We start from the raw sequence: 15042 nt of genomic DNA, 5'->3' as shown, positions 1-15042 counted from the left end.
CCAGTCACCAACAAAGGCACCTGCTTCCACCTGTTCAAGCCCCAAAAAGGTGAACTTATTGGAATTGGAGCATGTACAAGCATGCCTAGTCAAAGCATTCTTCATGTCCTTTTGGATATAGTATAATAGTCTTGGTTTATCCTTTTGTTGAGTGCATTTTTAGTTTTAGCAATGTAGAAGGTAGGGCATAACATACATTTCACCAAGTAGACTAACCTCTTTGATCGACAGTTGAACTTACCACAGATGTTCATACCACAATTTTTTTCAATTATGTCACCTTCATAGCTGGTTTCAATATAAGTGCACTGATGGCATCATCTACATTTTATAGTGGTCCAACAGTCACTTTGTCTGGAAACAATCTGTATATGTTAGGCCTTAAACTTAAATTTTAGGTTTGTTAATACCTTTTGATGTTGCTGTTGATTTGAGGCAGTTGTTCCTATCTGAAGGGTTATATGTGTTTGTTTTAAATTAATAGGGGATGGTAGTGTTTTGAAAATGTATTTAGTTTTTTGTTTGAGGGTTTTTATTAAAACAAAAAGTCTTGAAAATGTGACATAGGTTGAAATGGTGATAAGAAGAAGCAGCTATGATAAATGATCAGCCTGCTAAACATTAGTTTGTGCTTGTAACGCATGCAGAAAAAACTGTTATGTATAATAGTGGAAAAATAGCTTTTTATAATAATGGCTACACTGTCCTTATTATCTTTATCTTGGAATGTAAATGGCCTTGCAGGTATAGACAGAAAGGAAAGAGTATTGAATTATATTAAGAAATGCAGAGTGCAAATAGCAGTGCTGCAGGAGACACATTTGGACAGAACCGAGCATGTGAGTTTGGCAAAGAAAGGATTTCAGAATGAATATTCAGCAGAATATCAGGGACAAAGGAAAAGAAGAATAATTATACTAATTCCTTTAGTAAAACTGAGACATTGGCTCTTTCCCGCCTTCCAGTTAAAAAGAGAATGATTTAAGCAATAGGTAGTTGAAGTTATTCAAGAGTTGTTAGAGAAAGAAATGTATTCAAAAATTCTTGCAAGCGAGTGGCATAAAATGAAAATAGAGTTTAAAAACAGGGTAGAAATGATAGAGAAAGAGAGATGTTTAAGAAGCAATATGAATTACTTAGAAGGGCTGACAAAGTATTGCAGAATAAGGGGAATCTCACAGAATAAGAAGAGGCACAAATGCAGAGTTCTAAACAGAAGATAAGGGAGTATCTGGTTAATGGATCTAATTTCATTAGACCAAAGTATGATCCACCAAATTCTACTTACACTAGCTGGATCCACCAAAGCTCCACTTCAACAAATGAATGGACTGCCGAATTCCTTTCACAGGAAAAGGAACCACTTGACCACCGTGGAAACCAAATGAAAAGGAAGAAAAGTAAGCCCACCAAAGTGGGGGCTTCACCCCCGCTACTTAAATATACCAACTCTGAGATTGCACTACACGGAAGAGTGGGCACAGTTCACCATTGTGGTCAAGTGGTTCCTTTCCCTATGAAAGGAATTCGGCAGTCCGTTCGTTCGTTGAAGTGGAGCTACGGTGGATCCAGCTCGGGTAAGTAGAATTCTGTGGATCGTACTTTCATCTAATGAAATAGATCCTGGATAATATGCATGAAATTAAAAAAATTCCTGTTAAGCAACTTTTTTTTTGGTAACACCAAATACAAAAGCTTTTATCACAATGACTTAAGCAGCAGAAAGTAGAAAGGGTTGTTGGCAAACTCAGGGAGCCTTTGAGAGAAAATTAATCAGAGATCCTGCAGAAGTTTTAGAGATAGTTTTAAATTTTATTAACATTTGTAAGAAGTGAAGAAGCAGTATATTTTATGAACATTCGTAAGAAGTGAAGAAGCAGTATTCAGCACTGGACAGTAACAGTTTAGCTTCTTTTTAGTCCACAAACATTATAAGCAGTGATTTATTTGATTTCATTTTAAGCTGAACTTCCAGGCCAATGTGTTGTATTTTTTTGCCCACTTTTTCACATGCTTTATATCATTTTAGTGAGAGAAGATTGAAAGATGTACCTTGAGTTTCATTTTAGGTATAACACCCATATATATGATCGAACGATCACTATGTCGACTTCACAATATTGACATCAGCGTATTTATGTCAAACCACGGAATGTCAACATGTATTGGGCATGTTCTGGGGATTATCCTGGAGCTGGCTAATCTAATAAGTGTTTTGCCGGGGGGTCCACTATACCTCCTGACTCTGAGACTGCACAGTCCTGAGGGAAAGGGAATGTTCCCCTACCCGGTGATTGTCAGTCTTGTACACATGTCAACCACATGTTTATGTTGACTAAACAGATGTCAGTATAGTGATTGATCATTAATTATACATACATATATATACACACACACACACACACACACACACTCATTTCTTCTGCTCAGTTTTAAACCATGAGCACTTTTCCACTGAATTGTATTTGCAACTTCATGTCCTCCATGCAAAGATTGATCTCAGTGTTACTCCCCTTTATTTGTTTATCTGAATTTGTTAACCAGAATAGAGCCTGGGAGAGAATTTTACAGAAGACAATACAAATTGTCAAGTACAATGAGAGTCAAAACTTGGCACACAAACTCCCGGTTAGAAGTATACAAAAATACATATATATAAAATTATATACAAAAGTGTTAGTGACCAATGAATAAGCTATGCATTGAGAGAGATGCTGTGGTGGAGGATTCTTTTTTAAATAAAACAGTGTTTATATTTTTTAAGCAATATGTTGGTTGCAGTCTGCTGTAGGTGACATTATGGTTCTTTGAACAACTTGCTGTTTGTAGCTATTTGCTGATTTTAGGTTATCCCTTCCATCCAACTTGACTGATGAGTATAGTTACCATCTGGTTGATCTGACCAGCAGCTTCAGTTTTTTTGCAGAGCTCAAACTTCCTCCCTTAGTTTATGATACACTTGTCATCCCCTGTTGCTCTCAAGTCTCAATTCTATATACGACTCTCCAAGCTTAGTTAGGTTAGTTTTTTACCTTCTTTTTTCATTTTTATGCCTATTTCTGTCATTTTTTTCTTTTCACCCTTCACTCTCGTGTCATCAAAAAAAAAACATTTATATGTAGAGAGAGAAAGATATTTTGCTTCCTTCTCTTCTGACTTAGCACTTGAGCCTAATCCACTTATGTACTCTTCTCACTTTTTATGATAGTTACCTAATTTTTGTAATAGTTACTTCTAAGTAGTTTTTTATAAGTAGTACACCTTTCTGTTATTTGGCATTTGCATGTTAGACATTGTCATTGTGGTGCTTTGTCTTGTTTATGGTGACAGGAGTTCGTTCTTTCTTTTTGTTAATATGGGTAAGTCTTCAGGGTTTAAAACACATGCCTGTTATGGACACAAAATACTGTTCCAGGATGCACAGAGGTTATGCTTGGTATGTTTGGGGCTGGAAGATTTCATAGCCTTCCACAAGATATGCAAGGCCTTTGAGCCATGTTTTTTGAAAGAACAAAAAAAAAAGTTAATCTTAAAATGCTTGCACCCCTCCAGAAAGGTTCTGATAAAAGTGGTATGAACAGAGCAAAGAAAAATGAAGAATGAAAGATACTTCTTTATGTCCTTTCCTTCCTTCAGAAGCATCAAAGCCCCCTGTGAGGTATGCAAGGCCTTTGGGCCCCTGTTTTTTTTTCCTGCAAGAGCAAAAGAATAAGTTAATCTTAAAGGGTTTGCTTCCCTCCAGAAAGATTTTGATAGAAGGGGTAAGGACAGGGAGAAGAGAAAAAGAATGAAAGACACCTCTTAAGCCCTTCCCCTCCCTCAAAAGCATCAAAGCCATCAGTGCAGGAGGCTCCAGTAACTATGGAACCGTGGTGTTTCCAGGTTCCAGGACTATCTCATCCCAAGACTATTGTTATTAATGACCATTCTCCAAAGAAACCTGTTAGTACTAAATCTTCTGAGCATTAGCTGTCCAAGTTCCTGGGCTGTCTCCCCTTTTACTCTTTTAGGTGTACAATATCTATCTGGAGTGTGTCCAGAATTGATTGGGATCAGATGATGAGGGCTTTTGTGAAGGCACAGATTGATATGGGTGCCATCCTGTCCCATCCCACTCCCATTCCTAGGGAGAAATAGGCTGGCCGTATAACCCCCATCCATGATGTTGCTTCTGCAACATGAGTTTTGGTGACAGAGGTTTTAGAGCTGACTACTGTTCCATTGTGTGTCTTCCATCTTCACTGTTTAGCACAAGTCCCTTGGTACCAGTTCAGCAGTGTCTGACACATTCCATGACATTCTCTTTATTGGAGTCCTTAGTATCTGAGTCTGTGGCTCCATTGTCAGTGTCAAGAGGACTCCAGATTGTTGGGTTCAAGGGATCGTGGCGGCTGAAAACCGTCTCAGTGCACATTAACTTGATTGGAGTTGGTACCGGGGCTGGCATCCCTGAGGCTGAAGGATTCACTGTCAGCTTTCAAAGTTTTTCAAGAGGATCATAACCCACCAGTCTACCTAGACAAAGAACATGCCACTTGTTTTTGGTTCCACCCACTGACACCATTCATTCTGTGACCACAGGCCATAATCTTTGAACCCTGAGACAGAACTGTTCAGAATGCTTTGAACCCTGCCTTCCCCAGAAGGGACATAAGGATGCTTTGGGAATTTTGGACTATTCCCCCCCACCACTCCAAGCTTCTAAGGAACTGCATATGTAAGAAGAGAAATATAGATTTCCCATGGAATCTCTCACCCCAGACAACAACCATGGTAAAGGGCAAGACGCCCTCAGTGTCATACTGCAGACACCCAACTGTTGTTGAGACAGAGAAGCCCCCCCCCCCCCCCACACACACACACGCACACTAACACTGAATGAGGAAGGGTATTTCGAGGCATACTGGTCAGAACCCTGTACATCCCTGATGATCTCTCCCACCCAACCAAATAGTAGACCTGGTGGAAAAATGGGCATGGCAGGAGCCAGACATGATGGAGTACATACTGAGAAAGTCAAATAAAATTCTACTGCCACCTCAAGATGAAACCACAGTAGAGCAAAGGCCATCTGGTGAACTCTATTATACTTGCTTCCGCCATCAAATGAGAACTCCCTGAGGGGAGTTTTGGCAGCCCTCCATCTTCACAAGGAACATAGGATAATGGATTGCGTGAGAAAGTGAGTTTATGCTTTGGGAAGGTTCTCAGTCCAGGCACTAAACTACCTAACAGATATGATGAGGTTCCAATAAGACCCAGTGAACAATAGCTAGATTCTTTGTGAAGGCCAGCCATGTCAGAAACTCAAAAGCTTCTCAAGTCGCAGGTGGCTACTGTGCTCAGCATTTTCAACCTGTACATGTGGATTATTCAAAATGCAGTGGATGAAGCAGTCAAAGCAGCAAGTACAGGTGTAGCCATGAAATGTCATGCCTGGCTCAGTGTATGCAATTTTGTAGACCACTTCAAGGCGTCTATCATTAACACCCCTTGTGTTATTCCTTTTCGAACCCAAGGTAAAAAAAAGCTTCAAAAGAATAATAAGAGGAGATGCCTAAAACCAAGGCTTCAGAGGTCCCTCTTCTGCAAGGCATTTTCAGCATCCCTAAAAGGACATTTTTAGAAAGGGACACAACATTAACAATTTAATTGAAAGGCATCAAAAAAATGGATCCAGTGGGAACAAAGTGGGCACCTACATGTGTGGTAGATGCCTACAATGCACTTGTGTAGTACATGCGAAAAGTGTTTGGATCGAAGATAGGGACAAGCACATTGGAAGTGCAACTTACAACACATGTGATTCTAAGGGGGGTAGTATATATTGGAATGTGTAACAAGTACATAGTGTTTTATGTAGGTAAAACTGAAAGGAAATTAAAGAAAAGGATTTATGAGCACACCAATGATATATGTAATAAGAACTTGAGAAGTGCCTTGTGTAAACACACTATTGATTACCCCATGTCTAAGTTTTTATTTTTTGTGTTAGAGGAAATTTCCATAGATGTCAGAGGAGGTTTATAGGAAACAAGGATCAAATATTGAGATGTCTGTTGGTAAATTATTTTGGAGGCCAATAGACCAGCAGGTTTGAATTAAAATGTGTCTCTTGTCCAGGTACTGAAATTAAGAGCTGCTAGATTATATGCTAAGTACTTTTATATTTATCTGGGTGTTAACACAGATATATATATATATATATATATATATATATATATATATATATATATATATACATATATACGCATATACACAATCACCTACATTTTTTTTATAATTTTAAAATAAATAATTGTTTTAGATAGTTCCGTAGGTTTTTCATTCACCTTCCTATAATTGCCTGAAAAATCCTGTTTAGTAGGTATGACAAATATTTTATTGTATTTAATGTAATTTTGATTTATGCCAGTAGATGGCATTGGTTACTTATGATTAAGTAATAAATGGTGTAATTTAAGGTAATGGTTGAGATAGACAGTTTTGATACATTAAGAGTTTGAATGGATTTTTATTCAGTGAACAACACATGATTATACAGTTACAAGGTCAGGCACATATTAATAAGTTTTTATGCAGTGACTAGTGAAACACTTTTAAAATTTTATATTTATATTTACCTGTATTTTTATTGGTTTGGCTTTGGACTTTATTTTTATCATTGTTAGGTGGTACTAGAAAATTTTTTTATTGGACCAGGCTTATTTAATTGCCGAGTTTGTCTGATTGGTACTTCATATGGGAGGAAATACATATAAAAATGTAGTCATTTTATATCCAGTGTTTGCATCTGATGAAGTTTTTCTTAATGAAAACGCAAATTTTGGTTAAGCATTAATATTATAAGTTTGCTTGGTCAATAAAAGCTTCCTTTGGAATTGGCCTGGACTGACTTGATGGTTTTAAGTCTTAGTAGGAGCCATCTTAGACTGTAGTCTTTATAGTATGCTGTCTGGACACAACGTTTCAGATTGTGAAGCTTCCTACTTGACCTTAAGATGCTTGATTCTAGTGTTCAGGCTTCACCCTTTCCCACTTGCTTCAGTTGTTTAGCACATTCTAGGCTTGAATGGGAGCTGCCATCCATTAGGTTCTTCACTCAGGGTTTTGCATAAGGGTGTTACTGTGGGCCCTAAGCATGAAGTGGTCTCCCTTGCTAAATGCATTGAACAAATCTGTTCATCTTTCCTCCACTTGCACTTATCACCTAGACTGTTGGATTCAGTCACCCACTGTTTCAGTGTGGAAGCTATATATTCTACCCCTTTCAAAGGCCACAGTGGCTATGGACCCTTCCCTCTGGGATGGGGGTAGCATTTGAGAGGAAAACAGTTCAAGGGATGTGGACTTAACAATAGGCCAACCTTCATGTCAGTATCATTTTGATGATAGCCCTATAAGCCTGACTAGCCTGGTCTGCAAGGCTATGGAGCACATCATCATAGAACTCATTAACAGAGACATTGGGAACCTCCAAACTTTGAACCCCACCCAGTTTGGCTTTAAGGGCAGATCATGCCTCCTAAACCTGGTGGACTTCATTGAGACAGTTACCAAGGCATTAGATGAGGGTAAGGAGGTTCACACAGCCTACCTAGACCTCGCAAAGGCTTTCAACACCATTCCCCATTCTGGTATTATAGACAAACTCACCAACCTGAACATTAACCCCTACGTCACGAGATGGGTTGCAAATTGGCTCACATACAGAACCCACATGGTGAGAGTTGCAGACTCTAGGTCCGACTCTAAACCGGTTACAAGTGGCGTCCCCCAGGGCTCAGTCCTAGGACCCCTCCTGTTCGGTATATACTTCTCAGAGGTACAGGCAAGCACAGGAGGACTTTGGCTGACCAAGTTTGCAGATGACTGCAAACGAATTGATTCTCCGGCTGATACAGACACCCTCCAGAAGGGTCTCACCGAGAAGGATGCCTGGTGTCAAAATCATGGCCTCAAGCTGAATGCCAAAAAGTGCATAGTCATCCCCTTTGGAAAAAAAAAAGTACCTGCGATCTACCACTTAGGTGGTAATCCCCTAAATACAGAAAAAGTAATAAGGGGATCTGGGGACCCAAGTAGATATCAATCTCTCCTTTGATAATCATATTGCCAAGGTGGTTAGAAAATCCTTCTACGTGGCCCACCTAATCACAAAAAGGTTCTCATCCAGAACAAAGGAGGTTATTGTGCCTCTCTACTCATCACTTATTAGACCCATTATAGAATACAACGCCCCATTTAGGATGTACCTTACAAGACACCTGCAACAGCTGGAAAGACCACAAAAGTACCTCACCAAGAGGATTACTGGCCTCCAACAGATGACCTATGCAGCCTGACTAAAGAAACTCCAGCTGTACTCAGTTGCATACCGCTTACTCAGAGGTGATCTCTGCTTGACATACAAGGCCATGTCCAACCCAAAATTGATGGATATGCTCCACCTAAAAAAAAAACTAATTCCTGAGAGCCACACGCTCTAGGGATATAAACCTTACCACAACGATAAATAGGACGACGTGCTGGAGGGATAGATTCTTGACCAGAGACTCCCCATGCTTTGGAACAAGATTCCAATATACATCAGGCAGAGCCCCTCACTAGTACTCTTCAAGAGAAACCTTGACGGGTGGATGGGAAACAGAAAATTTACCCCAGGGATCACTGTAGTGGCTCTGCTGGACAGAGGTGCAGGGAACTAATGGCTCTGCTGGTCAGAGACACAGGGAACTAATCTAAGGGGGGTGGCGAAAGCCAACATACTCTGGCTAGGCTTATAAATGCCCTTGGGCAGATAGCCTAGTACTTACCTATGAACCTTACAGGCAACATATCTGTCATGTGGTATATCACTAACCTGGAAGGAACTTGGTCTTACCCCTTTTGTTGAGAAGCCATGAGAATGTAATACTGGGTAATGTCTTCATAGCACTTTCAGATAATAACGCACATTCCAGGGTGGACCAACTACCTGGCCATTAAGCTGAGCAGGTGCATTGTGATGCCTCACAGGTGGCCCTTCAAACTGTCAGCAGATGATATTCCACAGATGGGATGAGCCTTGCTTTGATCTTTTTGTTTCCCCTGTACACCAACTGCAACAGCTTCTTTGCCTGAATTTCTCCCAGGGCAGCAAGGGCACACCACACACACATGGGCACTGTAGCCCATCATTGGCCTCCTGGGCAGATTTTAATCTAATCTTTTAATAATGAAATTCTTCATTTGGGTCCTTCAGCAGGGAATAAACCCTTTCTCTGCCTCAGTTTCTTCATTGTTATGGTCCTCACCACTCTGTTCAATGCTTTCTGTAGTTACTCTACCATTAAAATTCAGTTAGCAGCTATTTCCAGTTTCTACCAGAGTTACAATACATTAGCTTCTCAGAAAACCTGTAAGGCCATCCTGAAAGGCACCTTTTTTTTGAGACCATCAGTCAAAGATGTTGTACCCACTTGGAATCTTAACTTTGTTTTGGAGATTTTGATGCACACTCACCTTGAGTCAGCCCCCTCATCTGACTTAAAGTTTCTCTACTGGAAGATCTTGTTGGTGATGGGTATTATTTCTGCTAGACGAATATCAAAACTAGATGCTGTTTCATCACAACCCTCCATACTTATTTTTTCACAAAGATTGGGTTTCTCCTAGGACCTATTTCCAAGATTATTATGACTCAACCCTGAATTAACCTATACACCTGCCACTGTTCTTGCCAAATCATACCAGTAAAGGAGAATAGTTACTACACACCCTGGATGTTTACAGACAATTCCAATTCTGCTTACAGAATTTTGAAAAAAAAACAACCAACTCTTTGTCTAAGATCACCTTGTCCAAATGGATGTCCAAGCGCATACTCATGATATATCAGGCTAACCACAGAACATTATTGTACAAATCCAAAGTGCACTCTACAAAGTTCATTGCAACTTCCACAACCTTGTTTAGAAATCCACCAAAGGTGATATATGTGCTGCTGCACCATCTGTCTTGTAAGCACACTTTGCTAAACTTTACATGCTTGATATGATCTCTAGGTCAAGATCCTCTTTTGAAGTTACTGGCCTCAAAGGTGTCATACTATGGGTTTTTGTTAGCTAGGGATTTTGTCCCATCAGTCAAGATTAACAGATGGGATACACTAACATAACAAACATACGTACTTAGCATAATGGTAAATCTAGTTTATCCCTAGTTCATTCTCCACGACAACCCACCCACCCAACACCCCCCTCCAAATTCTCACTTTTACATTTCTGCACACACCTTGGTGACCTACCCAGAAGGCTGGCACCATCTGGAGTTACAGCCGTCTATCCTTCTCTCTCTTACATGACTGATCTAATAGCTACAAGGGATGACAGGTGCATCATCCAAAAAGGGCTGGAGCTAGAGCTCTGGCGAAGCTGAAATTGCAGGTCAGATCGACCATTTCTCTGATATACCCATTAGTCAAGGTAAGTGGACTAGGAGTTACCAAGATCCAGTGCTGTGGTAAATAAATAACTTCCATTTTTATGATACTGTTAAGTGTCCATTTTTTATATATAGTCCAGATGTTTGTACTCCTTCATTTAAGGTCTTATGAATAGTAGTGGTACATATATTACCTTTTATTTATCATATCTAGCAAGACAGGCACATTTCAGTGCGGTATTTTAACACAGGTATTTGTTTCTGCTTTACAATGGCCATGGTGGTGCGCGGTTAGCTTTGTCGCCTCACAGCAAGAGGTTCTCCCATTCGATTCTCTGCTGGAGTGCCTTCTGTGTGTAGTCTGCATGTCCTCCCCATGGTCGAGTGATGTCTAAAGACATGCAGGTAGGTATGTGTGTGAATAGGTGTGCCTTCTTTGAAGGTTGAGCGCCGGGCTGGCAACTCGGCACCATAAAATCCACTGCCAATCATTAGTGGACCGGAGTTCCGCTGTGGCAGCCCCTAACCGGGAAAAGCCGAAAGACTAAAAAAAAAAAAAATTGTTTCTGCTATACAACACAGTGATTGTTGAATGTCAGAGCCAGCATTTTAATTGGGTGAGAGGCCCCATTCCTACTGGTTGTTAAGGCTGATTACTACAACAGAAATATCCATCCATCCATTTTCTGATAACCCACATTATCTTTTGCATGCTATATAAGGCTTTTGAAACTCATTCTAAACACGGTGCCCCTCTATCTTACAATGCACACATGAACACTCTCACTCACTGCAATCAATTTTGCAGCATTCAATCTACACCATACATTCGGGAGATGGAAGGAAACAACAGAACCCAAAGAAAACCCATTCAAACACCGGAAGGACATGCAGTCTCCACAAAGAAGGCACTCCACCTGAGAATTGAAAAGAAGAGCCTCTTGCTGTGAAGATACACGCTGCACAATTGTGACACCTAGAATGAGCCCGCTAGTATAATCATCACAATTGCTACCAGGTGTGTCTGTGTTGCTTTTAAAAAAGCAGAAATTTGCTATCATTGTTCAGAATTGCTAGTTTAACCAACTAAACAGTCATAAACTCCTTGATGCAGCCTTATATAATATAAAAATGCAAAAGAAAAATAGGGGAATTTTTTCTAAAGTAACCTTTCTATTTCTTACTGTAAAGATTAGCACGCAAGAAGAAAACAGAAGGTAGAAACTCTTAAGCAAAATGCTACAACATTATTTTTTCTAGAGGTCCTTCACAAAGATACATACCTACTTTAGCCATTTCTCCGTTAGTATAGGTACCTCCTATAGTATTAAAAGGTCCCATTAGCAGCTTATTTATTGAAAATATAAATGCAGCCAATTTTAAATAAATTCATTCTGCTGTAGCAATATTCTGTTTTGATCCATAAGTAAGTTTAGGTTTAATCACTTGGTTAACATTTGGCTCCCTGGTGCTTACATTTTTTGAACAATCTATGATAATCATGGGTAGGCCCAGTTTTTTCCGAAGGCATATTGTGAAATATTTCTGTAACATCATGCTGTATTCCCTGTAGGGCTCCCCAATCTAAGTAATAATATCAGTGATGATGATGATTTTGGTAATGAGTGGAATATGTGGTAGTCATAACTTGTTGAAACGCTTTCCATTGTGAGAATTATGCAATGCCTACCATTCTGCATTGTATTTCAGTGCTGAAGTTTTCAAGAATTTCTGACCTGTAGAAAAAAAAAATAATGTGCGTCAGTAGTGCATATCATGACACTTTTTCTCTTTTAACACTGTATGTTATTTTACAATTTTTAGGAACTGCATTAGTGGAATGCCTCATACCTATTCTGCTGTGTTTTATTTTGGATGAGAATGCCCTGATTTCAGCTACAAAACCAGCACAAAACTTGCATGAGTTTGCTTTACAAAACTTGATGCGAATTGGGCCACAATATTCATCAGTCTTAAAAAAACTTATGGCTACCTCTCCTGCACTGAAGACAAGGCTTGAAACTGCAGTTAAAGGTAATCAGGAAAGCATCAAATCAAAGACAGCAGTAAAGCAGTCCAAGGTGCCTGGGAAGGGTTCTCCAAGCATTCAGCTCAAGACCAACTTTCTCTGACTTGTGTCATAATATCACAGTGTTTGTAATGATACAAATCTGATTGTGTTTTTTTTTGTCATCTGCATTGTCTTGTATTAAAGAGTTGATTGCATGTTTAAAAATTCATCCAAATGGCATTTTGAAACACTGATAGAACTCCGAGTAGGATATTGTAAATGTTTTTCTTTTTTCATCTGTACCCTCTTTCGGGGAGCACTAATGATAGCTTATTTTTTTAACTTCTTTAAATTATTATAGAATTATTTTAACCATAGACAGCACTCTTGTTTCATGTTATTTCTTCTACTGTCTAACCTTTCCTTTGCACCCTCCCTGAATGAAGTCGTTTGACTTTTTTTTAAACTGTTTCTTATACTTTGTCCTGATCATGGGTTGCCCATTCTTTGAAGTGTTCCTATGAGAGATTGATCATATTGCTGATGTCCTCCCCTCCTCCACCACCAGTTTAACATTCTCAGATATATGTTTGGATAGCGAATGCAATGCGTGAGTTTCTTTCTGCCAACATGCCCACAGTGGACCAAACAGGGGCGTTCCTACCATTGATGGCATCACAAGACTTGCCATGGTTTAACAGTCCAGCAGCATGTCCCGTAGATGTCACCTGCCTGGCTTTCAGGTGTCTGATATTTCAGGTCATAGGTGTAGCTGGAGGGTAAAGTGCATACATCACAGTCTTCCCTGCCACTGAAATGGCCATTATTTTATTCATTTTAAGGTGGGAGAAGGAATTATGATTCCATTATCAGCCTGAAAATTGCTGCTACAGCTGCTATAGTCTCCTTTAGTGCCTTCTTAGGGTTAAGGCTTTACTGTTGGTAAGTAATGATACTTGGCCTAATAAGTTTATAGGGCTTCTTAGTGATTAGGACATCTTTACTATAGAGATGACACTCGTTATGCTGCTTGAGTGTTTCTGCAAAAAAAAAAAATACTTTTTAGCAGTTGCTTTACACTGCAACAGTATTCTTACATAAAGCACTGCAAACCAGTTTCAAGAACTCAGTACAGGATTATGACATTTTAAGAAAAGAAAATGTAATGTCAGATCCTTAATTTCCTTTCTTAACCTTTGTGGTTGCCATGAGTAAATGTGCTTATGAAGTAGGAACATCAAGTACAAATGATGTACGCTAACTACACTCATGCCTGTATTTTACAGCCAAAATAAACTGTAGAGATTTAACTACTTAAATTATTGCTGTGTACCACTAAAAGCACATATGAAATTAATTTCACTGACAGGTTGCACTGTTATTTTGTAAATACTAATTCTGCAGTTTTTGGTCTACATAAAGTTAACACAGTAAAGTTCCAGCCTGTATAATAAAATGTAACTAAAATATTTTTTTTCTTATTTGAGGATGGCACTAATATCTAGCAAAGTTGTTCTTCCGGTTATCTTCATGCATGTTGTTTACAGTCTTCCTGTATATTTGTAAGTACTGCTACATTCTTTCTCAGTTTGCCTTTCTCCAGTGAACATCCTTTTTGTAAAATTTCACTAGCTTCCCCTGTTGAATTTGGCAGTTTGCTAATAAAGATGAATGTTGTTCAAAGAAGTACCAGCTAAGATGCCCAGAGAAAGTTCCAACCTTTAACAGGAGTGTATTTTATTAAAGCTTTTTGCTACATTTTATTTTTATGACGTATTTAAGCTTAAATATTAAGTCTACTCCTTTGTTAACAAGACTTGTATAGTTTGGCACTGGGGACTTTTCACATTTACAGATTATTTTCATATAAAATGCAGACAGCTGCTGTAAATATCTAACCACAAAAGCCCATTTTCTAGCTGTAACAGGATTCTGTTAATTTCATGATGCTGTTCTGTTTATATGATATTAATAATAATAATAATAATATACCAAACACTGTGTCAAAGTGGATCCAGTATTTTCTAACAAAAGTCTAGCTCTGTAGAATGTTTAACCTGGTCTCAGAGTTGGCAAGCACACTTGGCTTAGGAAGTGATTGTAATGTGTACTGTATTTTTTATTTACAATAATTGTACATACTTCTGTAAAATGTATAAATTTAATAGTCTGAGTGAAATTCTAACATATAAGATGTTTTTCTAATTTACTTAAATAAAGTTGATTTGTGCATTTGTATTGCTTTAGATGCATTTTTTCTTTTTATTTAAGATATTTCAGAACTAGAATGTAAATAGACTTCATTACTCAAGCATTTTTGTAAGTTAAGAGGGCATTTTAACTTTGGTTAAATTCACTCATGAGGTATTAAGTAGAAGTGGGGATGGTAAGGCCAAATTACACAGATGCAGTTATCTGATGGTGCATGTTGTTTCACAGTATGGTATGTTGAGGTAATAATGATAAAATAGTTTTCCTATCACAAGATAGTCTGCTGTATGCTTCAGAAAGTGTAACATATTTCACCACCATAAAGCAGTAGAAGATGATCGTGAATTTTGTTCACTGTCAGAATCTCAGTGTTAATGGCTCAAAACATAGCGCAT

At 38.8% G+C, this 15042-nt stretch overlaps 1 protein-coding gene across 2 annotated transcripts in view; it reads left to right on the top strand.

Moving 5' to 3' along the window:
- Positions 1-14674, top strand: part of HEATR5A (HEAT repeat containing 5A) — a 2570019-nt gene extending 2555345 nt beyond the window's left edge. For both annotated transcript variants that reach the window (XM_044073826.1, XM_044073825.1), the window contains one exon: positions 12250-14674. In XM_044073826.1, the coding sequence (XP_043929761.1) occupies positions 12250-12557 (308 nt within the window). In that variant the 3' untranslated portion in view covers positions 12558-14674. The remainder of the gene's footprint in view (positions 1-12249) is intronic.
- The last annotated feature ends 368 nt before the right edge of the window (positions 14675-15042 follow it).

The sequence above is a fragment of the Protopterus annectens genome, chromosome 6.part0 (assembly GCF_019279795.1).
Source record: "Protopterus annectens isolate FY-2018-M chromosome 6.part0, PAN1.0, whole genome shotgun sequence".
NCBI classification, from domain to species: domain Eukaryota; kingdom Metazoa; phylum Chordata; order Ceratodontiformes; family Protopteridae; genus Protopterus; species Protopterus annectens.
This window is presented reverse-complemented; position numbering and strand designations above follow the sequence as displayed.